General features: G+C 41.1%; 1 protein-coding gene across 1 annotated transcript in view; it reads right to left on the reverse strand.

Annotated features, from left to right (window-relative positions):
• The window catches only part of LOC127617781 (uncharacterized), a gene marked incomplete at its 5' end in the record, with an annotated part of 288,177 nt that overhangs the window by 154,045 nt on the left and 107,683 nt on the right, over positions 1 to 26,449 (reverse strand). The window contains 2 exon segments of the mRNA XM_052089853.1: positions 12,648 to 13,020; positions 15,123 to 15,245. Coding sequence (XP_051945813.1) covers positions 12,648 to 13,020; positions 15,123 to 15,245 — 496 coding nt within the window.

Raw genomic sequence — 26,449 nt, forward strand, 5'->3', positions numbered from 1 at the left:
ACACACACACACACACCCACCATGTCCACTAATGTGTTATAGGCTTATTTTGGTTACCATATCTATTCACGTCACTGTTTAGTTTGTAGTTGAATGTCGGAAGTTTATTGACTGCACTTTACTGATTATTATTCAATAAACTTCGTTATAATTAAAAGAGAAGTGTTTTGGTTTGTTCATACACGTGTCAAAGGCTGGCTGGGGATGCCAGTGCTCAACCCTTCGTTGTTCCCTTTTCAATCTTGATGATCTACGGACATCAATTTTCAACAATCTAATATTGAGACTGTTATACTGTCTTGTTATTAGTCCCTGATTAATAGATCTTTGATAATAATTAATATTCTATTAAATTTGATGATTGTTTATTTAAAGGATTAAAAAAGCTAACCTTGATTCTAATCAATGTTCTATTGATTTTAATAATTGATAATTATCTATGATAATTAATAATTATTGCTAATAACCAAACCCGCTCCTAAACTGTGAGCCCTACAGTTGGATGAACTCCGTAAGGGGACTTCAACCACTGATTTGTGCATTTCATCCCATCACAGTGATGCATGGGTGCTACCAACTCTGTTACCATAGAAACAGCTTTCTGCAGATGGGTTTCATTTGGACAAGTGTGCTGCGACAGTGGGGTGATAATGACAGATGCCTCCTCTATGGGTTGGGTTGCTGTGTACAAGAACCAACCTGCTCAAGGGGTATGGACAGGTCAGCAGCTGAATTGGCACATAAACTGTCTGGAGATGCTAACGGTGTTGTTGGCTTTGAGGTTTTTCTTTCCAGAAATTCAGGGCAGTCATGTCCTCATCCAGTCGGACAACAGGACAGTGGTGGCATACATTAACCATCAGGAGGGTTGCACTCTCATGCCATGCTCAGGCTGGCACATCACATTATTCTGTGGGCACGGGACAATGTGCTGTCTCTACAAGAAATCAGAATGGACATGTTGTCTCATTTGCAGGGCAACATTTTTCACCCTCAGCCCGAGTTATGGAAGTGCAACGTAGTGCAGCGTAGTTCTAGCGGGAAGCCTAGCAGCTGTACATCATCACTTCATTAGCGGGGTAATTCCTAGCCAATCGCATGTAAGACATTGCTTTATAAGTCTGCTCACAATCTATCACATTGCTGTTTCAGTGCGCTAAAACACAGGCAACTAGACGCGCTCTAACGTCTCCAGGCCACATATAACCAGTGCACAGCACTTCCCTTTCCAACGACGTCGTCACTTCATCTCAACTTCTGCCAACATCAAACCCATGGGGAGTAAACAACCAGCAAACATATCTCATTCACTCAGGAGATCTCTCAATCGCATTGCACGACCCAGGCGCGGAAGGAGCGCGCACCCCGCGATTCCTGCAAAATCATCGGCTCAGGCAGCAGCCGGCTTCCATCAGAAATAAGCTAAGTCATTTTCTTATCCATCAAATGCATTCAGATCTAGTCATGGGTCTAGACCTTCCATTGCCATGCTACCTGTTCATCACAAAGTTGCAACACTGCATGTTCATCATAACGCATTTGCATCAACATCAAAAGCCAGTATGCAAGATGGCGCCTGTGTTCGGCTTGGCCTCTGCTCTCACTCTTTTCTCACGCGTATCTGTGGTTTTTCTGGTGTTGTTTTTTGTCATATCAGCCCTGTTAACAAGTAGCTGTGTCTCAGCTGTTTTAAAATACGATCGCCACACGTTATTCCGCATCAAGAGGTCCATGAACGACTTCTCGGTTACCTGGGCCAGGACTACAGAGTTTTTCCCTCCTAACTTGGAATATTCCACGTCATCGCCGATGTACCTGCTAGTAACGAAGCCTCGCGGTAGGAGAAGGAAGCGGGGTTCCAGGGCTGGTGTCCAGGTCAGGCTGAGGAAACAACGTGGCCTGCCTCCATGTTCTGTGCACCGCCGTCCTTTTGGATCAGTCAACCTGTCCGGACTTTTCTGTCTTGCCGGCTCCGAAGTCCCCCGCGAGAGCGGTTTCTGTGTCCTGTGACATGCCAGTTAGCGAGTAACAATCACGACCTATCAGAACGTGCCCAGCCGGCTCGATTTGCTCTGTTTAACACACGCTCCATTGCTAACAAAACGTTCATCCTCAATGATGTATTCACAAAGGAACATATTGACTTTATGTTCCTAACTGAGACATGGCAGCGAGAAATGGAGTACACTCATCTCAACGAACTTTGTCCTCCGGACTGTTCTGTGTTCGGGACACCGCGGTGTCGCTGGCGAGGTGGTGGACTCGGCTGCGTGTACCGGGACCGTTTCTGTTGCAGGCTGTTGAACTCGGACTTTTTCGATACATTTGAGCTACAGATGACTAAGGTTGGAAATATTGCTCCATTTTATTGTGTCTTAATTTACCGACCTCCTGGTCCTGCTCGCTTGTTTTTTAGAGAATTTTGCAGAGTTTTTTATCTTCAATTATCAAACTTGAAAATGTTCTGATACTCGGGGATTTTAACCTCCATATTGACTCTTCTTGTGCTGTGGCATCTGAGTTCATAACTCTCACTGAATCATTTCATTTTAAACAGTGTGTTTCTGGTCCCACGCATATAAAAGGCCATACGTTGGACCTTGTTTTCTCTTTAGGCCTGAACATTGACCAATTGAGTGTTATGGACATTAATGTTAGTGACCACAGCTGCATATTTTTTAACCTGTCATTTAATATTGATTGTCCTCCATGTACACCTATGCTGCAAAGACACATAATTACCCAAACCACAGTTGAGAAATTTTCTGAGGCAATTGACCCTAGATCTTTTATTGAGTGTAGTGACGTTGATTCATTTCTTCAGTCTTTTGATAGCCATTGTCTGTCTATTTTAAATAATGTTGCACCTCTGAAAAATAAAAGCACATCCCCTAAGAATCCATGCCCTTGGTTGAATGAAGAAATAATGTCTTTCAGGAGAAAGTGCCGTAAAGTTGAACGTTTGTGGAAATCAACTAGTCTGGAAGTACATAGACTGCATTTGAGAGAGCTTATCACAGTGCTTAATGTTATGATAAAACAGGCCAGGTCAGTTTATTTTTCGAATCTTGTAACCCTGAACAAGAAAAATCCTAAAGTCCTGTTTGATACCATATCTAAGATTGTCTCTCCTCCTGCTTCCCAAGTGCCTGTGCACTCAAAGTCTGACTGTAATAGGTTTTTACAGGTTTTTGTAAATAAGGTGCGAGATATTAGAGCTACTATAAACCCATCCCTTGAGTCCATATCCTGTGGTTTAGCTGCCTCATACACATGGGATACTTTTTCACCTGTCAATGCAGAGGATATTAAGGGCTTATTAAGCAAAGTTAAACCATCTTCAAGTCCGCTTGATGTATTGCCGACTTCGTTGCTGTTAAAAGTGTTTGATTTAGTTGGTCCGTATGTTGTTAGACTGATTAACCTTTCCCTTTTATCTGGTTCTGTGCCTATCAATTTTAAACAAGCAGTTGTCAGCCCCATATTAAAGAAACCTAATTTGGATTCTTTTGAACCGACTAACTACAGGCCTATATCTAAATTGCCCTTTCTATCTAAAATTCTTGAGAAAGTGGTGGCGGGGCAGCTGACTTCATTTCTAGAAGGAAAAAATGTTTATGATGTATTTCAGTCAGGTTTTCGCAAATTCCATTCTACTGAGACTGCTCTTCTAAAGGTATCAAGTGACATTTTGATGGCTGCTGATTCTGGACAATACACTGTGCTAATTTTACTTGACTTATCTTCGGCATTTGATACATTGGATCATGGAGTGTTGCTAAATCGTCTACGTAATGAATTGGGTTTTTCTGGGTCTGTTCTAAAATGGTTCACTTCATACTTGAGTGAGAGATCATTTTGTGTGTCCGTAAACAACATCTTGTCTGACATGACCCCGCTTTCATATGGAGTTCCTCAGGGTTCGATTTTAGGTCCAATTTTGTTTTTATTGTATATTAGCCCCCTTAGTGAAATAATTCGTAATTTTCATAATGTGTCCTATCACTTTTATGCTGATGATATTCAGCTGTATTGCTCTTTTAATGAGTCAGAATTAGGTAAATTAACCGATTTATTAGAATGCCTGTCATGCATTAAGACCTGGTTATATAATAATTATTTACAACTAAATACAAAAAAGACTGAAACATTGATCATAGCTCCAGAACAAAAATTACCCCAAATTAAACAACACCTCTGTTCCTTGGACTCGTCCTTCCAGATGGGTCTAAGAAACCTGGGTGTTTTATTCGACCAATCTATGTCTCTGGATGGCCATTCTAGACAGTTGGTCAGAAATTGTTTTTTCACTTGAGAAATATCTCTAAACTGAGATCTATTTTACCTAAAGCTACCATGGAATTGATCATTCACTTTTATCTCTTCACGGCTTGATTATTGTAATTCTCTTTTTACCTGTTTTAACAAATCTTCTCTGAACCGTCTTCAATTGGTGCAAAACGCTGCAGCCAGGCTAATTACACGAACTCACAGAATGGCTCACATTACTCCCATCTTATTTAATCTTCACTGGCTTCCAGTAAAATATAGAATTGAGTTTAAAATTTTAGTCTTAACTTTTAGAGCACTACATGGACAGACCCCACAATATATCGCCGACATGCTGACCTCATATTCTGCCGGCCGCACTCTTCGTTCTCCAGGTCAAAACCTCCTGATGGTCCCCAAAACACGCCTTAAAACTCGGGGAGAGCGCTCATTTTTTGCAGTAGCTCCTAAACTGTGGAATGCCCTGCCCTCGTCGTTGCGCGTGGCCGTTTCCGTTGACTCTTTTAAAAAACAGCTAAAGACAGTACTTTTAAGACAAGCTTTCAGTTGACTGAGCTATGTTGTTTGTATGTTTTATGTTTTATTTTATTTCTGTATGATGTGTCTAAATTGTTATTATTTTGTTAAACTTGCTATGTAAAGCACTTTGTGATTTTACCTGTGATAGGTGCTATATAAATAAATTTTACTTACTTACTAGTATTTCATGTCAACAGCGCATTCACTCTCATAGTATGGCAGGCAATCGCGCAATCTCATGAGGGCAACTCGGTCAAGGTTCATTCACTTGTCATTCACAGTCTGCATGCCCGAGCGTTCCCCATCGGGGAATTAAGATAATTATTCAGGCATTTCATCATGTACAGTCAACGCTTATCATACGGGCTCATTACTTCATTCAGTAAGATTCCTCATTTTGCGGCCGGTTTCGCCCAAATCACGTAGCGCGTTCCAATCCAATTCATCTTCCCTATGCCCTACTCACTAGGGAGACCGAGCCCACGATGTGAGCATTCCGAGGGAGCATGACATCACAGTTTCACCCGTCGATGTGCGCCCACACTTCCCGAGCACAAACCATGTAAATTACATACCCAACTTAAATGGCTGTATCTACTGGCTCCCCTGGAGTATGGACACAGTTGTAGTATCTTTTGAAAGAGGGCTTCACTTCTCAAGTTTCAGAATTAATACATGTTGTTATTTTCAAGCAAAAAAAAAAAACAAACAAACAAACTACAATCTCAAAAAAAATAAAATACAAATGTTTTGGACTTCGAGATGGGCTCATTCTGTTTAGAAGACTTCATATACAAGATAATATACAGTTTTACAACAGGAATGCTGCTCTGATTGCATAGTCTGTTGAAGAACTACGAAGTGTAATTCTTCCAGGTGAGATCTCATGTAAACATGGAGAACATATCAAGATTTATAATTGTGTACAAAAGTGCTACTGGACATTATAGAATGAACTCTGTCACGGACAACTAACCCAAGCAGGCTGAACTGGATTCATCTGCGATCGCTATTTCATAATAAGGTATGAAGTCCCGTTTTCGATATTGCATGTTGTCATCCGCACTTCCGGCACAAATAAACAAATTGCTGTTTCTGGAGGACTGCTATCACGCAACAGAGATCGGATATCATTGCTAGATATTTCATAATTAATGTATTTAACAAATGTTCTCGACCTACAATCCCAGTCTCGATGCGGCTTAGAGGAGGGAAGAAAGAAATGACACAGAGACTCAAGCTTCACATCCTTCCTTGCCATTCGTACAGCACTTCATCATATGGTCCAGCAAACAACCTTCCCCTCTACCCTCCAATGAAATGGTTCTTTACCCTATACGGGGTAAAATATATGTTCGAGTTCAGAAATAGGAAATACACTCGCAGAACCACTGCAGCCTCATTCCGCTATGACACAGCAAGCTACATCTACAAAAGAAGTTTAAAATGGGCCTTTCTTATTCCACACCCATCATCACGGCCAGCGTCATATGGGTTCCCTCCAGAAACTCAAACGCATCATAGTCATGCGACAATTCCGCAGTTGTTACTACAATCAATATACAATCAGTATACTGGAATCTACTATGAAGATGCTCGGCCGCTGCTCTCCCCAATCGTACCTGAAATAGTCAACTTGACCCAAATCATCAAACAAGCCCAACTCTCCATCAGCCATAAGTTCTCATGCATATCTGGTGGTGGTCGGTGGCTCTTCCCCAGCTCATCCTTACCTACACAATGATTCAATTCAAGCAAGCTCACCGTTCGCAAGGACAGCACATAACTATGTCCCCATTCGCCGGGCTTCCATAATCTCAAGCACAGTTCCGTCGCATAGGGATTGCTCAAACCAGCCGCCCTTGCCGGAAACTCGCACCATAACGAGATGGCTTTCAACAAGGTACGGCACGACAACATCGTCATTATCGTATGGCATTACGTACTCTGGCAAAGATAACCATCAAACAACTTTCCCTCGTCTGAGGGTTTTCATATCAAATGTTTTCTTTCAACAAAGGGATTGCATGCAACATCGTCATTATCATACGGCCCCATGCATGCCATAACCCCGGCAGGTTATATTTAAAAAAAAAAACAAACACACATTTTATCACTACTTTCGGTAGGTTTCATAGTTAAACGCTTCCTTTCAGCAAAGGGATTGCACGCAACGTCGCCATTATCATATGGTTGTCCACGTTGCCCACCCTCGGCAAAGATGCCTCAAACAACTTTCCCTCGTCGGAGGGTTTACATATCAGATGCCTTTCAACGAAGGGACTGCACGCAATGTTGCCATTATCGTATGGCTTTATACACGTTGCCCACCTTCGGCAAAGATACCTCAAACATCATTCCCTCGCCGGAGGGCTTTCATATCAAACGTATTTCAACGAAGGGACTGCACGCAACGTTGCCATTATCGTATGGTTGTCCACGTTGCCCACCCTCGGCAAAGATGCCTCAAACAACTTTCCCTCGTCAGAGGGTTTTCATATCAAATGTCTTTCAACGAAGGGACTGCACGCAATGTTGCCATTATCGTATGGCTTTATACACGTTTCCCACCTTCGGCAAAGATACCCCAAACAACTTTCCCTCGCCGGAGGGTTTTCATATCAAATGTCTTCAACGAAGGGACTGCACAGCAACGCCGGCCTACCGTAGGGCCGCATACCACGCTGCTCGCACAACCAGGGGCCTCAACGGAGAGCCCAAAAACACACAAAAAAACAACAAAAAAAACCCTTCCCATTGCAAAGGCTTCACACAACCATACCAGAGATAGCACAAATTTCACGTCAATTCTGATGCTCACATCTCTATTTTTCTTCTCCAGAATGAACGCCCAACACAAGACCCGGTTCGTACCAAACAGGATCATCTCTTTTGGGGGTAGCATACTACTTTCTCTCTTTTTGGGGGTAAGCTCCTCGCCCCTGCCTCCTATCTCCGGCAGGATATGACGTTCCGGGCACAACTCCCTCGGACCGCCGGACGGGGCCTACGCCAAAGAGAGAGACATTACTTTGTTTTACATTTATCAAATAAATGGCATCCTAAACCTAAATCAAGCCTGCGTGTCTTCCCGATAGAAATGAAAATTTTGGGTTTGGCCCCTCAATGGGCCCCCCTTTTGAATAAGGGTTTATCCCCTCCAGTGGTTGATACCATATTAAATGCTAGAGCTCCATCAACAAGAAGTTTCTATACGTGTAAATGGCGTATTTTCAACTTTTGGTCCACAGAGCTGAGTTAGGATCCAGTCCACTGCCTGATTTGTTCAGTGCTGGATATTTTTAAAGAGCATTTTGTGGCCAGGTTACCCCAGCAATGCTTAAAGTGTATGGAGCCACTATAGTGGCTGAACATGTGCTGGTAAATGGAGTTTCTGTTGGAAGACATTCTCCTGTGTCTTGTTTTATGTGAGGAGCGCACAGGCTTAGACCTTTTCGTCCTGTCCATGTCCTTTTATGGGATTTATCGAGCCTTTAACATTAATATCTGATCCATTCCTGACTCTTAAAATGGCCCTGTTATTAGCATTGGCATCCTTTAAGAGAGTTGGTGATTTGCATGCCCTGTCGATCAATCCTTTGTGTATGCAATTTGCGCAGGGTTATCTAAGGTCGTACTGAGACCTCGTTTGGGCTATTCTCTACGTCCATTCGCTCACAGATTGTTAATTTGCAATTCTTTTCTCCTCCGTTGTTTGAGTCATAAGAGCATAAAAGGCTACATATGTTATGCCCAATGCAGGCTCTGTGGGTTTATGTTGACCATACTAGCCAATAGTGTAAGTCAGAGTTGTTGTTTGTATGCTTTGGTGGCCGCAACAGGGGTGTTTCAGTGTCCAAGCAGAGACTGTCTCATTAGATTGTGGATGCAATCTCGAGTGCTTACGAGGCGCATGGTTTGCCTTCACCTCTGGGTATTCAAGCCCAGAGCATGGCATCCTCATGGGCATTGGCTAGAGGTGCATCCTTGGATTACATTTGTATAGTGGTAGGATTGTCCGCATACTTTTGTTAGATTTTATAATTTGGATGAGAGTTTGTCTCCTGCATCCCATGTTCTCTCTGTTGGATCAGGATTACGTTTATGAGATTTCTATTTCTTTTGCTCGCTTGTGCGCCACTTAGGCTTAGAGAGTTGGCACTGTTCGCATGGCGTGATGGTATCTCATCCCATTTGCGTCATTATGGAATGTCGATGTTTCCTTGAAAGGTTACGAACATAACCTTGGTTGGCTGAGAGGGAACGAGACATTGTGTAGCTGGCCGTACTCTCTAGTTGCTGCATAGGCTCGTGCCTGCTGCAGAAAATCTGCCGAAATGGCATCAAAGCAGCCACCAATATGGGTTCCTTGACTTGGCTCTGTAAGGCTGACATCAAGATGTCATAAAAGTCAAAGAACTCTGCGAGAACCAAGTCATAAAAACTCTCACACAGAAGAACATTTTCACCTGAGTCAACACATCCTACTGAGCAAGGACAATAAAACACAAATCTCACATCTGACCTCTATCTCACCTCAGGCCAATTTAGGCCTATTCTCCTAAAACTCACAAACATCTGCCCCCTCTACTGCTCCTTCCCCTTCAGCTCAGAATCACTTCAAACTCACCTAAGATCCACATGCATCAAAATATCATGACTGATGTATTCAAATAATGTGACTAGGCATATAATTTAAAATGTCTCATTGTGACTGGTATATGGTCTCATTCTATTGGTAACAAAGTTATAAAGTCTTTGCCAAATGCTATATAATTCTGGAGGTCTGTCCCCATTCTGTATGCATGTATGTTAATGAGGTTTGTCCCCAGGAGTTCCAAGCCTAACCACTCCCAAAATTGCCTTTGATCATGGTTTGGGTATTTAAGGAGATGTGACACATTGTTCATGGTTCTCTGTAGTCAGACGATCAAACACAGTTTACTGTGTGTAGTTTATATCAGGTAATTGCATTTTTAATTTCTTATGTTTTGATAAAATGTCTAAATTTGACTTATTACTGTCTAATTGGAATTGATGAATGTGTTATGTTACCTGGTCAATAAATTGTAAACATTTGAGTTTATTCTGATTTACTCTGAAACTATTGTCTTTAGTAGATTACGTTAAGTCCTTGTTTCCGCAAATATTCGACCAGGTTAGCAGCGGACTAAAGCCGGTTTTGAGTGGAGCATGGGGCACACACCGACTGAGAATTTAGAGCTCCGACTAACTAATTGGCATTATTTCATGTGTACTTAGTGTGTACAGGCTCGATAGGGAATTTCCGTTTAGTGTAGACCAAGCCTAAATAGGGTGAAGTCTAAACCTCTGGTTATTGTAATATTTTCTAGCTAAGTGTACATAGGAAACTATGGCATGATCATATAAACTACTTTAACTTGGGTATATTGGTCTATCTTTGTAAATTTTGTGGTCATGACCTCTGGGTAGAAATGTTACTCTAATTAAGTGTTTACTATCTAAGGGGACTAAACAAAATACTTGTAGATAAAAGGGCAAGCAGGAACAGCCATCTAATTAGTATTTAGTCAATTACTGTTTTAAAGACCAATATATTTGTGACCGTGAGATCCGCGTACACGGCCGGCGCGAGACTCTCTAAGCGACAGGAATCCGAATGAACGAGTACAATATAAAATAGTTAAATATGATGATTCAATGTTAAATCACATTTAATAATAATAATTAAGATTAGAAAATTAATATATCCTTAGAAACTTTGATAATTGGATTCAGATAAAATAAACGAGGATCTTAAAATGAATAATATAGTTATTTAACTGGAACGAAATAACTTAAACTGAACGCACGACAAGACAGAACACGCAGGAGACCTTCAGCTATGCCATTGGATTCCGTCCTTGGGCCAGTTGGGTAGCGTCCCTATTCCTCCTTTACCTTATCCCCTTCCCCCCTTACAGCTCCCTATGGGTGTCTTTTAAGCGCCATCAGCCAATGAATTGGCATGATTGCATACAGGCTTCAGACCACGTGACTCACTGATGTAGTCTCAATTGTGTCAATACGCAACGTATCGTTCCCTCTCAGGGAACCAAGGTTTCGTTCGTAACTAAGATATTTTGACACACAACTTTTCAACTACTTTAAAAAGTTTCAAGAGATTCTCTCGAAGTGCACAAAGCAGACTCAAAGTTACGTACAAGATAGACAGTCTGACTCCAATCAAATTTTCCATTTAATATAGATGGTGGGACATTTCTTGCAGTAACATACATATCTGTGAGCAGAGCTAAAATAATCAGAATTTGCACGGTTAATATACTTCACAGCTACACATAAACATATTTATGCATATAAACTAGGGCTGTCAATTTAACATGTTCATTTAGTGTTTTTAATTATTTAAAAAATAATGCAATAAAAAACTTGTGAAAAAATCATGCCTCCTGACGTGTATGTAAATTAAATAATAAAAGCATAGATTTTCCTAACATAAAAGCAATTCAAGCTTGAAGTATCTGTTTTTAGGAGTCAGCATCAACAAACCTTACAAGCAGCGAAACCACAGAATAAGAAACACAAATGAGCTCCAATCGTGTTTGTTCAGTCACACACATGCACATAGAGTGACAATGAAAAATAACGCTTGGTCTAACAGATAACAATAACCGTTAGAAAAACAATATATTGAGTTCTTAAAGCACTGTTTTATAATCTAATTAATCTAAACTAATCTTCCACAATAATGCAATTTATTTAAGACTGAATTTCAATCCATATTCCATATTTATTAGGCCCTACATATCATATTTTTTAATATTTAAATTATTATGCACATTTATATGAATTATCTTTATTTGGGTGAATTTCTTGGCAAATAATAATGTAGGCGATTAATTTTGATTAATACGATTAAATAATCGGCATGTCATGTAATTAATTTGATAATTTTTTTTTTATGATTGACAGCCTTAATATAAACACAACTTATTCTATCAAACTTTGACCTGCACTAGATTTTGATGCTCTTTGCAGATGCTCGCCAAGTAACTGAATTTCCCAGTATTATACCAAATATCATTATTGTTTTCTGCATTTTAATTCTAGCAGTGTTTATTTATTTATGTATTATTATTTATACATTTTATTCAAGATATATTAGATCATTTTAATTTATATTTATTAGCTGGACAGCAATTTCACTAATAAACACAGATAACAGCGCATTATGGTACACAACTAACCATATAGCAGGGTTGGGCCTGGTCAGTACATAGATGGGAGACCTCCTGTGTTCACCCTGTGGTCTGTGTGGGTCCTAACGCCCCAGACACTATGCTGTAAAAAGTCACCATCATTCAGATGAGACATTAAATGAGGTCCTGACTCCTGACTCTCTCTAGTCATTAAAAATCACTTGGCACATCTTTTAAAGAGTAAGGGTGTAACCCTTATATATATATATATATATATATATATTTAACATAGTAGCCCTAGCATGAAAATCACATTTGGTTAAAAATTACTCTTGGATAAGAGATCACAAAAATAGGGCCCACAGTGTAAACTGAGCTTTTCAACTTAAATGCCATTGAATGATCTCAGAAAATTATAATTCAAGATATTTAAGATTAAACATTCAAGTTAATTCCTGGCACTATTTGTGCCAGTTTCATACTCAAATTACCTACTAACTTGTGCAAATTACTTTGATTAGGCTGCATAAATGACTCCACGTGGAAATATTGTCATATTTGTTGATTTTCAAAAATAGTCTAAATAATGTGCACATTTAAACTATATACACCATGAACAACATCTGTTCATATTTGTTTTGTTTTTCCATGACTTACCCCTTGACCAGCTCTACAGCTATGAAGTCATTTCCATCTCCACTGTTGAGCCCATCTAAGGAGGTGGTCTTGAACTGGAAGTACAGGTGCATGGAATAGTATGCCTGCAGTGTGCTGAGAGACACATAACTGGAACGAGACTTGAAGGTCAAGGGGTCAGCGATGATGTTCTTGAAGCCGATCATGGCATTGAGCTTGCAGTAGTCAATGTCTCCGTTCTTGCAGAGGTCAATGTATGGCATACCATTGAACATCAGGCTCTGCAAATGTCCTATAAAATTAGAGGGCACTACGGGCAGGTAACGTTTCTCTGTTATAATGCCTGTCTCAATGTTATGAAACTCCAGCTGAGTGTGGTCACCTGGAATCTCTCCTGTTTAACAGAAGAGAGAGAGGACACAAAAGGTGAAGGTTTATTTAGTGTTTGGATCATGTCATGATGAGCCATGTGCAATGACATTTAAACAATTGGTTTCAAGGTGATTTTTAGTGGATCTATGTTAATCTTAGCAGAGCAACCACAGGTGTAGTTACATGTTCCACTAATGTTGGGCAATCAGAGGGTGTCCAAAATGTATTTTGTTTGAATTTTTAACAAAATATTGAGAACGTTTTGTCAAAATGGGCAAAATGTGGCATTTTCATATTCGCTTTGAATTCTCTTATTTGGCCTGCAAATCGTGATTGGAATTTTAAATGTACATTTATTCATTTGGCATAAGTGTACAGAAATCACAGTTTATATTAAAGGGATGGTTTACCCAAAAATGAAGATTCTCTCATGATTTACTCTACTGGCATTCCAGATGTGTATGACTTTCTTCTGCAGATCACAAATGGAGATTTTTAGAATAATATTTCAGCTCTGTAAGTCCGCACAATACAAGTGAATGGTGCCAATAGTTTGAAGCTCCAAAATTTACATAAAGGGAGTGTGGTGAGCAGGGTGGAGCTGAGCGGCATCTGGGCAGAGTGTGGCAGGGAAGATATATGGTGAATGACTTCCACCTGCGCACCTCACCAGCCTCGCATTCCAGCGAGGGGAGGTGGGAATATTTAAGGAGAAGTGACAGTGGCAGATGGGAGAGAGATGTATGAAGCTTGTCCCTTCTTCCTCCTTACCTTCTTAAGTATACACTGCTTTTCAGCCAGCTGCGTCAAATCATAAAGACATTCAAAGACGCGGACAAGCTTCGCACATCTCTCTCCCATCTGAGCTGTTACTCTGCCCTGATGCTGCTCGGCTCCGCTCTGCTCACCACAGGGAGCATAAAAATAATCCATATGACTCCAATGCTTAAATCCACGTGTTCAGACGCAACATGATGTAATGAAACGGGAGCTTGTGATGAATCCAGGTGTGGGAGTTTATTATACAGGACACTGGAAAAGCAGGTAAGCAAGCAAGGTGAGTATTCAGGTGTGGTACACAGTTTTTAGAGACAGTCTATATACAATCAGAGAGCCAAGGCAGAAGGCACAAATCCATAAGTGGTAAATTTCCAGATCAACATGTGCTCAAACAGATAAATTTAGAAACGCAGTATTCTCAGGGTCACTTGTTATGTAGACACCAGAACAGTTTGTAGACACACTGGTGAGGTTAACACAGGGGAGTAGACATGCCGTAATCACAGAATTCACAGAGTCACTTATCTTGTATCTCCAAAACAGGTAGCTGAAAAAGTAACAAGTAGAGAAGCAGTTTTCTAAAGCGGCTGAGCAAGAAGGGAGTCCAAGTCACCTTACACTAAGGCCAGGCACTGACTGAGAGTGGGGTTTAAGTGCAGGTTCAAATGAGAAGATAATAAGCTGCAAGTGTGCATGATTAACGCACAGGTGAGTGAAAGTGGGTGACTGACGGTGAGGTAGAGCACAGTGCACTCACGAGACATGATAGCTATGGGTGAGAAACAGACAAAACAATTTTTTATCATAAATTCTCCTCTCTGCCCAGTAGTGTGTTAAGACTGTGAATAACCAAAAACAGAAGAAGATTGGGAAAGTGAAAGTGAAACTGAAGTGGAGATTGACTGAGCAGGGAGGATACTTTATAGTTAGAAAAAGTTACAATCATATCTAATCAAACTACACAATGATGACTTTATAGATATTACAGTTTCATTTTCTGTTAATGCATGATTTTCTCTAAAGCTGAAAAGTGATCTACAAATAAATTATTTGACTTGATTTTCATTTTTGGGTGAACTATTCCTTTAAATACATAACCCAATGCAACTGCCTCCCCTTAAACCCAACAGTGCCCTTGTGCCTCTCCAGTACTGCATATTTTCTCCCTTATCTGGCATACACAAGCTTCAGGTCATGGATTACTCCACAAATAAACTGATGAGCTTATTCAGGTATGTTAAATAAGGAACATATCCAAAATGTGCAGTGCTGGTGAAGCACCAGAAACCATTTTAAGACTATATATAAAGCATAAAAACAGATGGAGGAGACAGGAAAGTATACCTTCCAAAATGGGCAAATCATCCACAGACAGCTTCAGACTCTTTCCTCTCCTGATTACTCGCACTGTGTGCCATTCATTATCATTGAAGTTTTGACCCACAAACATGGTCTCGGGGCCCTTGCCTGCAGGACAGTCCAGATCACATTTAAAACACACTGAGATCAGATGAGATTAAAGTGACATACAGAATAGAGGCTGTAAATGACACAAATAAAATGATAACAATTGGCTTTAGTATAGTAATGATAAACTGTTGTATAAAGCTAAATTAGTCAGAGTTTCATTAGACAAACCCAAAACTTTTAAAAACAGAATTAAATGAATAGCAGTTCAATGAATAGATTAAATGAATAGATTCAGACAATTTTCATCTATTAAAATGCTGAAGAAATAATTTTACATGTTAAGAGGAACATCTAGACAGAATGCTTGCTCTTGATCTCTGATCTTATGGGTCAAATAGAGTACATGCATTCATTTACAATATGTGCCATTATTATACATTCCCTTTTCTTCTTTTCTCCAGTCGAGGTGCCAGTCACAGTCTAAAGTCTTAAAATGAGACTAGATTTTAAAAAAAATTAATAGAACAGGAAGACAGTTCAAAGAAATGAAACTAAATTAGTTTTAATTTAATATCTCAACTAAATCATAAGTCCTGTGATCTTGTAAAGTTAGTGTGGTATAGTAACAGCTCTCTCACAGCAGACGGCAGTATAACTCTTTTATTCATTTAGCTTATGGTATATTCACTTGAGTACAAGCTTGTTTTCTGGCTGGGTATTCATTTTGTATGTTTTCTGCACACACAACTAAGCAAAAGCTGATAAAATTGGCCAGGTCTGAATCGAATGGTTGGCTGTTATGCAATTGCTGGGTGCAAAGATTTTTGTTAGTCCACCTGGAAACAAAGTTGTAGATAAAATAAGGGTGGGCAACTATTTTGGTAAAGGGGCCACATCTGGCTTTACAATGCATCTGGAAAGTATTCACAGTGCTTCACTTTTTTCACATTTTGTTTTGTTACAGCCTTATTCCAAAATGGATAAAATTCATTATTTTACTCATATTCTACAAACAATACCCCAAACAATAATGACAACGTGAAAGAAATCATTGCAAATTTATTAAAAAGAAAAAAATGAAAAAAATCACATGTACATAAGTATTCACAGCCTTTGCCATGACACTCAAAATTGAGCTCAGGTGCATCCTGTTTCCACTGTTCATCCTTGAGATGTTTCTACAACTTGATTGGAGTCCATCTGTGGTAAATTCAGTTGATTGGACATGATTTGGGAAGGCACAAACCTGTCTATATAAGTTCACATAGTTAACAGTGCATGTCAGAGCACAAACCATGCCTGAAGTCCAAGGAATTGTCTGTAGACCTCCGACACATGATTGTATTGAGGCACAGATCTGGGGAAGGGTACAGAAAAATTTCTGCAGCATTGAAGGTCCCAACGAGCACAGTGGCCTCCATCATCCGTAAATGGAAGAAGATTGGAACCACCAGAGCTAGCCTCCTGGCCAAACTGAGCAATTGGGGGAGAAGGGCCTTGGTCAGGGAGGTGACCAAGGACCCGATGGTCACTCTGACATAGCTCCAGCGTTTCTCTGTGGAGAGAGGATAACCTTCCAGAAGAACAACCATCTCTGCAGCACTCCACCAATCAGGCCTGTATGGTAGAGTGGCCACTCCTCAGTAAAAGGCACAGACAGCCTGCCTGGAGTTTGCCAAAAGGCACCTAAAGGACTCTCAGACCATCAGAAACAAAATTCTCTGGTCTGATGAAACAAAGATTGAACTCTTTGGCCTGAATGCAAGCGTCATGTCTGCAGGAAACCAGGTACCACTCATCACCTGGACAATACCATCCCTACAGTGAAGCATTGTGGTGGCATCATGCTGTGGGGATTTTGTTCAGTGTCAGGAACTGGGAGACTAGTCAGGATCAAGGGAAAGATGAATGTAGCAATGTAGAGAGACATCCTTGATGAAAACCTGCTCCAGAGTGCTCTGGAACTCGACCCTAAGCACACAGCCAAGATAACAAAGGAGTGGCTATGGGACAACTCTTTGAATGTCCTTTAGTGGCCAAGCAAGAGCCCAGACTTGAACCCGATTGAACATCTCTCAAGAGATTTGAAAATGGCTGTGCACCAATGCTCCACATCCAACCTGATGGAGCTTGAGATCCTGCAAAGAGGAATGGGAGAAACTGCCCAAAAATAGGTGTGCCAAGCTTGTAGCATCATAAACCAAAAGACTTGAGGCTGTAATTGGTGCCAAAGGTGCTTCAACAAAGTATTGAGCAAAGGTGATTTTTTTTGTTTTTTATTTTTAACAAATTTGCAAAGATTTCAAACAAACTTCTTTAATGTTGTCATTATGGGATATTGTTTGTAGAATTTTGAGGAAAATAATGAATTTAATCCATTTTGAAATAAGGCTGTAACATAACAAAATAATGTGAATACTTTCCGGATGCACTGTAAGCAGTGCATAGGGGGCCACATTGTATTCCTTTTGAGATACAATGTTCCGCATTGATGTGGTTTTTGTACTGTATCTTTTAAGCCCAGAAATAGTACTCAATTTTCTGAAGTATATACAGTATCTTTGGACATTTTCACTTAGGGGTGTACTCACTTTTGTTGCCAGCGGTTTAGACATTAATGGCTGTGTGTAGAGTTATTTTGAGGGGACAGCAAATTTACACTGTTATACAAGCTGTACACTCACTACATTACATTGTAGTAAAGTGTCATTTTTTCAGTGTTGTCACATGAAAAGATATAATCTTTTTCAGTGTTGTCACATGAAAAGGTGTACTCACTTTTGTGAGATACTGTATGTGACTAATGGGACTACTCTGCAATTGTCTAAAGTATTCTATTGCTCTACAAAGGTACTTCTATCAGGCATTAAAAAACTGAATAAAGACTGAGCTTATTATAAATTTGTAGCGTGGCCACATAAGGGAAGGTTTTATATATGGTTCAATGACTGAAAACTAATTATGTTTGTCATTTATGCCTATTAGTTGTATTACTTTCCCCTGTAATCTGTCATTCCCCTCAGCTGTTGTGTGTTTGTCCCCGATCTCTGTTCACGCGAGATCTTCGCGTGAATTCATGTTACGTGTTTTCCTGCCACCTATTCAGGAAGTTACTTTCGGTTTCCATTTAAAGAACCGCTATGCCGATTAACGGGCTCATTTGCGAGTACGCTCACGCACAACCAACCCGCTCATTCATAAGAGAATTACGTTGGTGACTGACTTGGAAGCGCTGGGACGCCGTTCCTCTTGAAGTTTTTTCGGTTGGCTCGCTGCCAGGAATACTTTTATCGGAGGACATTGGTCTGTCATCTACTCATCACTTCATCACTTGATCACGCTCACGGATCGATACAAACACCGGTGAGGCTGATCTGAACACTGATAATATCTCTGTGCACTCTGGACTTCACTATTACCTGTATATACACCTTGTTTGATATTATTGTAAATATTATTGGTTTTGTAAATACACTTGGGTTTATTGACTTTTTCATCAGTGTGGATATATTTATTTTCTCCACTCCATTACCTATCAATAGAAACAGTACGGTAGATCCCAATATTAGTGTAAACTCCTCTATAATATATTGGAGAGTGTTACATAGTGGTGGCCCGTACGGGGACGTGCTGTTTCTATTTATTGATAGTGTTAATTGTGTTCATTAATATGGAAGACATGACGCAAGTAAATGGAGGAAGAATGAATGTAAATACTGATGAAATTGAGACTGACGTGCATGAGTTCAGGGGTAGCTCTGATGAAACTAAGGATGCTGATTTCACTGCGGGCCCGTTTGTTACCAGACGTAACCCGACAGATGAAATAGCATCTATACTGAGTTCATTATATAATTCGGATGATGATGATGAAAAAGAAATAATGAATATAAATGTTGTACAGACAATGCAGATGGAGATCGATAAACTTAAGGTGGATTTATTGGCTCTAAATGCAAAAATACAACATAATGAACAGGAATTACAACAGTCTGTAGAGAGTTCCCTTAATAGGGAAACTAGTTTCCGGGAGTCAGTGGACGCTAGCTTAGCAGACTTAGAAGATCATTTTCAGAGGTCTGTAGAGAAGTTGGAGAGAGCGGTGGTGGATTGTTTCCTGCGGAGAGATGCAAGATGGGAAAATCAAATGAAAAAAATAAGATTCACCAGTACCCCATCTCGATCTCAAATACAGTCTTTTTACCCTGCTCCTTCCCCATCTACAACTCCAGTACCAGCTACAAGACATAAAGTCCCTCCTGTAAATAGAGGCAACGCTACCTATGACGTCACTGCTGGAGCACAAAGATCGAACCTGGCTCACCCTTCATGTATGCCCAGTATGTCATCTTTCTGTGGGAAACCCCCTATCCGCCTGGAATTTCCTTCCTTCGGTGAGTCTAGCGAAACATCCGACGTACTCCATTTCGTCGAACAGGTCGAAAATTATCTGGCCATTAGACCACTACCTAGTGTGGAGCTCGTTGGCACCCTGAGTACAGTGCTCAAAGGACCCGCTTTAAGCTGGTGGAAGGCAGAAAAAACAAGGTAACAGATTGGCAATCCTTCAAAGATGCTTTCATGTCTGCCTTTCTTCCAGATGATTACCTCACTGAAGTGGAGGACAGGTTAAGATCACTGGTGCAGCAACCCAATCAGCGTTTGCGAGATTTCGCCTATGATTACCGAGCTCTCTGCCTCAAATGGAAGCCAGCTATCACTGAAGAGGAGATGGTGAGCCGTATTCTCAATAACATCAACCCAAGGGTTGCGGGCTGTCTGAGAGGCACGGTGAAAACAGTGGAACAGCTGGTGAAGGTGGGATCTATGGTGGAGAAGGACTGGATGGGAGCTAAAGATTACTGGCAGAAAGTGGGTAAATTGAACAGCAAAGAAACCACAAATAAAAGACCACCTGAACGCCATACTGCTAAAAATCTAGCAGGAGTATCCATTGCTCAACCCCACCCTATGACATCTCTTCTAGTAGTGCCTGTGACGATAAAAGGACAAGAGGTGAAGGCGGTACTGGATACAGGGAGCACATACACCCTTATGCAGGAGAGCCTCTGGAGACAGTTAGGAGGGAAGCTAAACCTGACCCTTCAGCCCCTCTTCAACGGTTCATTATGGCTGATGGAAAGATGCACCAGGCGATTAGCAAGAGATCAGTCTGTTATGAGTGGCATGACAAAATATGCAGGTTGGACACCTATGTGATGAAGGATGCTCACCTGGCATTTCCCTTATAGCTGGTCTGGACTTCCTGAGAACCGCTGAAGCCATAGTGGATGTCGGACAATGGAGATATGGACTTAAAATGGGCAAAGGATATGTTTATCATCCATTTCTAAATGCACTTCTAAATCCTCTACTGTCTTCACGACTAATGGGTGAAAACCTAGGCATGACTGCTGCGGTGACTCTCTATTATGCCGTACCTCCAACCTGGAATCCAGCCTCATACGACTTACCCACACAAATTGTTCCCAGCTGGGACTCTGACAATCAGGACGAATTGAGAAAGCTGATGGAGAATTGGCCTCATACCACCTCTCAAGTCCTGGGAAAAACATCTGTGGAACAGCACAAAATTACACTCTCTGACCGAAGTGCCCTTGAGAGCCAGAGCTTATAGGGTCTCACCCTTCAAGAAGAAGATTATCGATGAGCAGGTAGAACAAATGCTACGGGACCATATCATCGAGCCTTCTTTCTCTCCGTGGTCATCACCTGTTGTCCTGGTCCCCAAACCCGATGGTTCCTACAGGTTCTGTGTGGACTATAGGAGACTGAATAGTAAGACCGTACCTGACGCTTATCCAATGCCAATCATCCACGACATCTTGGAGTCCATGGAAGGCCTCCTGGTTCAGCACATTGGATTTGCAGTCAGGGTACTGGCAGGTTGAAATGGAGGAAAGTAGCAAAGCCAAAACAGCCTTCATCACCTCCCAAGGACTATTCCAATTCTGCTCCATGCCATATGGATTACGGAATGCCGCTGCCACCTTCCAGAGGCTGATGGAGAAGGTCCTAGCAGAGTTGAGAGGGAAGTTTTGCTTTGTCTATATTGATGACATCATAATCTATTCAAGGTCTTTATCAGAACATGTCCAACACCTGAACACCATCCTGCAACGACTACACCAAGCTTCACTTACACTGAACATGAAGAAGTGTCACTTCTTTAAGAAGCAGCTGAAGTTTCTTGGACATATAGTCTCAGAGAAAGGGGTGGAGGTCGACCCTGAAAAGACCCGAGCGGTGGCTGAATATCCTCCTCCCAAAGACATTAAAGCCCTCCAACGCTTCTTGGGATTAGCCGGGTGGTACCACAAGTTCATTCCCCATTTTGCCGACATCACAGCTCCATTGAACAACCTAAAAAAGAAAGGAGTTAAGTGGGATTGGACTCCTGAGTGCCAAACCAGCCTGGAGACTATTAAACAGCTGTTACAAGACCCACCTGTATTGATGCAGCCTGACCTCAATCAACCTTTCCAGGTTCATACAGACGCCAGTGATGTGGGCTTAGGAGCCATCATTACCCAGCAAACTCCTGAGGGGGAACGGGTAATAGCATACGCATCACGAACATTGCGTGGACCTGAACTGAATTATTCGACGGCTGAAAAAGAGTGTCTAGCTGTAGTCTGGGCGGTGGAAAAATGGAGACATTACCTGGAAGGAAGACAGTTCGACGTTTACAGTGACCATGCTGCCTTAACGTGGGCCTTCAATAGCCCTAAAACCTCCTCTCGGCTGACCCGGTGGACTCTTAGGTTACAGCAATTCATCTTCCAAGTACATCACAGAAGAGGATGTCTGAACCTGGGACCAGATGCCTTGTCACGAGTCTGTGAAGCTCCTGAAAGTGAAGGTGTGCCCTGTCTAGCCATAATAAAACCAAAATGTGCCTCTGACATACCCCACACGTTACAGGAAATCTCACAAGCACAAAGTCATGACAATACGGTGTCTCTCCTCCAACTGGCCCAAAAAACCAGAAAGGTTCAGGAAAACCAAATTACCTTTGAGGTCCACCAGGGGGTGCTATATCGCCGGGTTCCTGTCAAGAACAATGGGAATAAATTCCAACTGGTTGTTCCTCAGGCATTAATTCCTGGTTTCTTGCACTACGTACATGATAACCCACTGGGAGGACATCTGGGACGACTAAAAACACTGCTGAGGCTCTTGGAGGTGGCGTGGTGGCCAACTGTCCATAAGGATGTCTGGGAGTATGTAAAAGGATGCGATACATGTCAAAAATACAAACATGACAATACAAAACCCAGCGGTTTTCTACAACATACTCAAGTGACAGAACCAGGTCACACTTGGGGAATGGATTTCATGGGACCTTTCCCGACCAGTAAGAAACGAAACGCTTACTTACTGGTGTTTGTGGATTATTACACCAAATGGGTAGAGATGTTCCCCCTTCGAGATAGTAAGACCCCTAAGATCGTAAAAATTCTAAGGGAAGAAATCTTCACCCGTTGGGGGGTGCCAAAGTACCTCATTTCCGACCGGGGAGCCCAATTCACCTCCAATGTGCTTGCTGAGCTATGCAGGTCCTGGGGAAGCATCCAAAAGCTCACTACCAGCTATCATCCTCAGACAAACCTGACAGAAAGAGTAAACAGGACGTTAAAAACAATGATTGCGTCTTATGTGGGACAACATCATGATAGATGGGACCAGTGGTTGCCTGAATTAAGGTTTGCCATCAACACCGCACATCAGGAAACTACAGGTAGAGCACCTGCTGAATTAATGATGGGCAGACAGCTACACGGTCCACTGGAGAGGTTAATCTGCAAAACCCCACACCTGACCAAACCTCGTGATAACCTAATTGATAGACAGAAAACCATGGCAGAGGAGGTAAAGCTTCGAGTAGGAGTGCAACAATCTAGACAAGCTAGATACTACAATGCCCGACGGAAAGATGCGCAGTTTCAGCCGGGTGATCTAGTCTGGGTTAAAACTCACCCTCTCTCGTCTGCCTCCAATAAATACTCTGCTAAGCTAAGCCCAAATGGGAGGGTCCAGCTGAAGTATTAAAAAAACGGGGCCAATAAATTACACCGTTCAGCTGGGGAGACCCATGTAAAACAGACATTATAAATGTGGTTAACTTGAAACGCTGGTACGGACGATCTCCTCCTATGCCGAAGGCTGGGGATCTATGTAGCGTGGCCACATAAGGGAAGGTTTTATATATGGTTCAATGACTGAAAACTAATTATGTTTGTCATTTATGCCTATTAGTTGTATTACTTTCCCTGTAATCTGTCATTCCCTCAGCTGTTGTGTGTTTGTCCCCGATCTCTGTTCACGCGAGATCTTCGCGTGAATTCATGTTACGTGTTTTCCTGCCACGTATTCAGGAAGTTACTTTCGGTTTCCATTTAAAGAACCGCTATGCCGATTAACGGGGCTCATTTGCGAGTACGCTCACGCACAACCAACCCGCTCATTCATAAGAGAATTACGTTGGTGACTGACTTGGAAGCACTGGGACGCCGTTCCTCTTGAAGTTTTTTCGGTTGGCTCGCTGCCAGGAATACTTTTATCGGAGGACATTGGTCTGTCATCTACTCATCACTTGATCACGCTCACGGACGATACAAACACCCGGTGAGGCTGATCTGAACACTGATAATATCTCTGTGCACTCTGGACTTCACTATTACCTGTATATACACCTTGTTTGATATTATTGTAAATATTATTGGTTTTGTAAATACACTTGGGTTTATTGACTTTTTCATCAGTGTGGATATATTTATTTTCTCCACTCCATTACCTATCAATAGAAACAGTACGGTAGATCCCAATATTAGTGTAAACTCCTCTATAATATATTGGAGAGTGTTACAAATTATTATATACATATACATACTATTATTTCTTTATATAGGGATACTTTTAAATAGTATCCCTTTAACTAAATTAAATTGAATTGACAAATTGAATATGAACTAAATTAAAATCGAATTAATAATAAAACTTGTTGTAATAACGCAGCTTTTACTTTCTTACTCTATGTTTGAGTTGAGGGGAAAATAAACAAATCATTGAAATGTCAACACAACGCAACACGATTTGTGTTGAAGGACAGTTTTGTCTTCATACACCTAAACCATATGCTTTCATTCTGAAGCCACTTTGAAGTCTGTTCAGCAGGATACTAATCATAAAATGTGTATATGAAATGCAAAAGGTCTTTTGTTATATTTATATTGACAAACTGTTTTTCTTAGTTGTGAAGTTTAAATAAGCTAAAAATATTGATGTTGAGTTTACGGTTACAATTTTAATTCAGATTCGGACTCGACTCGAACTCGGCCTGTCATGAACACTTGACCTTTCGGACTCAGACTCGATTGTTTAAAGACTCGGACTTGACTAAGGTGGACTTGAACCCAACACTACCTAGTGATGTCAGACGACCTGTAATGTATTCCACACATACACATTTGAAAATTAAAAAAAAATAATAAATAAACAAAATTGTATTAAAAATGTGACTTGGATTTTTGAAATATGATTTTATGTATTTATAAATTTTTTAAATGTTCAAATCTACTTTAAATAGCTTATTGGTCATGTGAACTAGTGATGTCACACCACCTTTAATGTATTCACACACATCCGACACAGATCTAACATGACTTGGATTTTGGAAATGATTTTGTGTATTTATGAATCTTTTAAATTTTAAAATCTATATAAATTCATGGTGGTGTAACCTGATGACGTCATACCACCTGTTATATATTTAAAACTCCTATAAAACATCTGTAAAGCGTTAAGAAGGGTAAGGAGGACACAAAGGCGTGTTGCTCCTCTGTAGTTAAGGATCTTTAATGGGCACTCTGCAGTGCACACAGCTTCACAATAATATCACAGCTTGTTTACAAATCAGTGTCACAATAATCAGTTCGCGTCCCAGACTCTCTATCTGTCTCAGGTGCTGGTGGTGTGGGTGTTTTATCCGCTCTCCCCATGCTCACTGAAATTACAAAAAAATAATAAATTCACAAAATCGTATTAAAAATGTGACTTGGATTTTTGAAATATGATTTTATGTATTTATACATTTTTTAAATGTTCAAATCTACTTTAAATAACTTATTGGTCATGTGAACTAGTGATGTCACACCACCTTTAATGTAGTCACACACATCCGACACACATCTTACATGACTTGGATTTTGGAAATGATTTTGTGTATTTATGAATCTTTTAAATTTAAAAATCTATATAAATTCATGGTGGTGTAACCTGATGACGTCACACCACCTGTTATATATTTAAAACTCCTATAAAACATCTGTAAAGCATTAAGAAGGGTAAGGAGGACACAAAGGAGTGTTGCTCCTCTCAAGGTAAGGATCTTCAATGGGCACTCTGCAGTGCACACAGCTTCACAATAATATCACAGCTTGTTTACAAATCAGTGTCACAATAATCAGTTCGCGTCCCAGACTCTCTATCTGTCTCAGGTGCTGGTGGTGTGGGTGTTTTATCTGCTCTCCCCATGCTCACTGGAATTAGAGACAGGTGTTAGACATGATTTAGCTGAGGTGTAAGTGTCCTTACCACTTCCCTCTCTCCGGACAGGCACTTGACCACACCCCCCTACTCAGGCCAGGGACCATCCGGCATGCCTACCACCCCCCATTTCTGGAGAGATCCGCCGCGATCTCAGAACCGCCCTCAGATGTTGCATGTGCCGCTGCCAATCATTCCTATAAATGATGATGTCATCTAAATAGGCAGCGCCATAAGCTGAATACGATCTGAGGATTCGGTCCATGAGATGGTGAAATGTAGCCGGGGCCCCAAACAAGCCGAACGAATTGGTGCAAGCCGAACAGCGTGGAGAAATCTGTTTTTTCACGGGAAATTGGTGTCAAGGGGATCTGCCAATAACCCTTTGTCAAATCCAATGTCGAATAAAATATAGCAGTACCTAACCGATCGAGCAACTCATCAACACGGGGCATTGGGTGTGCATCAAATTTAGACACCCATTGACTTTTCTGTAATCCACGCAGAACTGCACCGAACCGTCGCTCTTAGGCACTAGAACAACCGGGCTGGACCAAACGCTGTGGGATTTCTCTATTACCCCCATATCGCGCATTGCATCTAATTTCTCCCGTACTATTTTCTTTTTGTGTTCGGCCAAACGATAGGGACGGCTATGTACCACCACTCCCGGTTCAGTCTCGATGTGGTGG

Source organism: Xyrauchen texanus, chromosome 24, assembly GCF_025860055.1.
Source record: "Xyrauchen texanus isolate HMW12.3.18 chromosome 24, RBS_HiC_50CHRs, whole genome shotgun sequence".
NCBI classification, from domain to species: Eukaryota; Metazoa; Chordata; class Actinopteri; order Cypriniformes; family Catostomidae; genus Xyrauchen; species Xyrauchen texanus.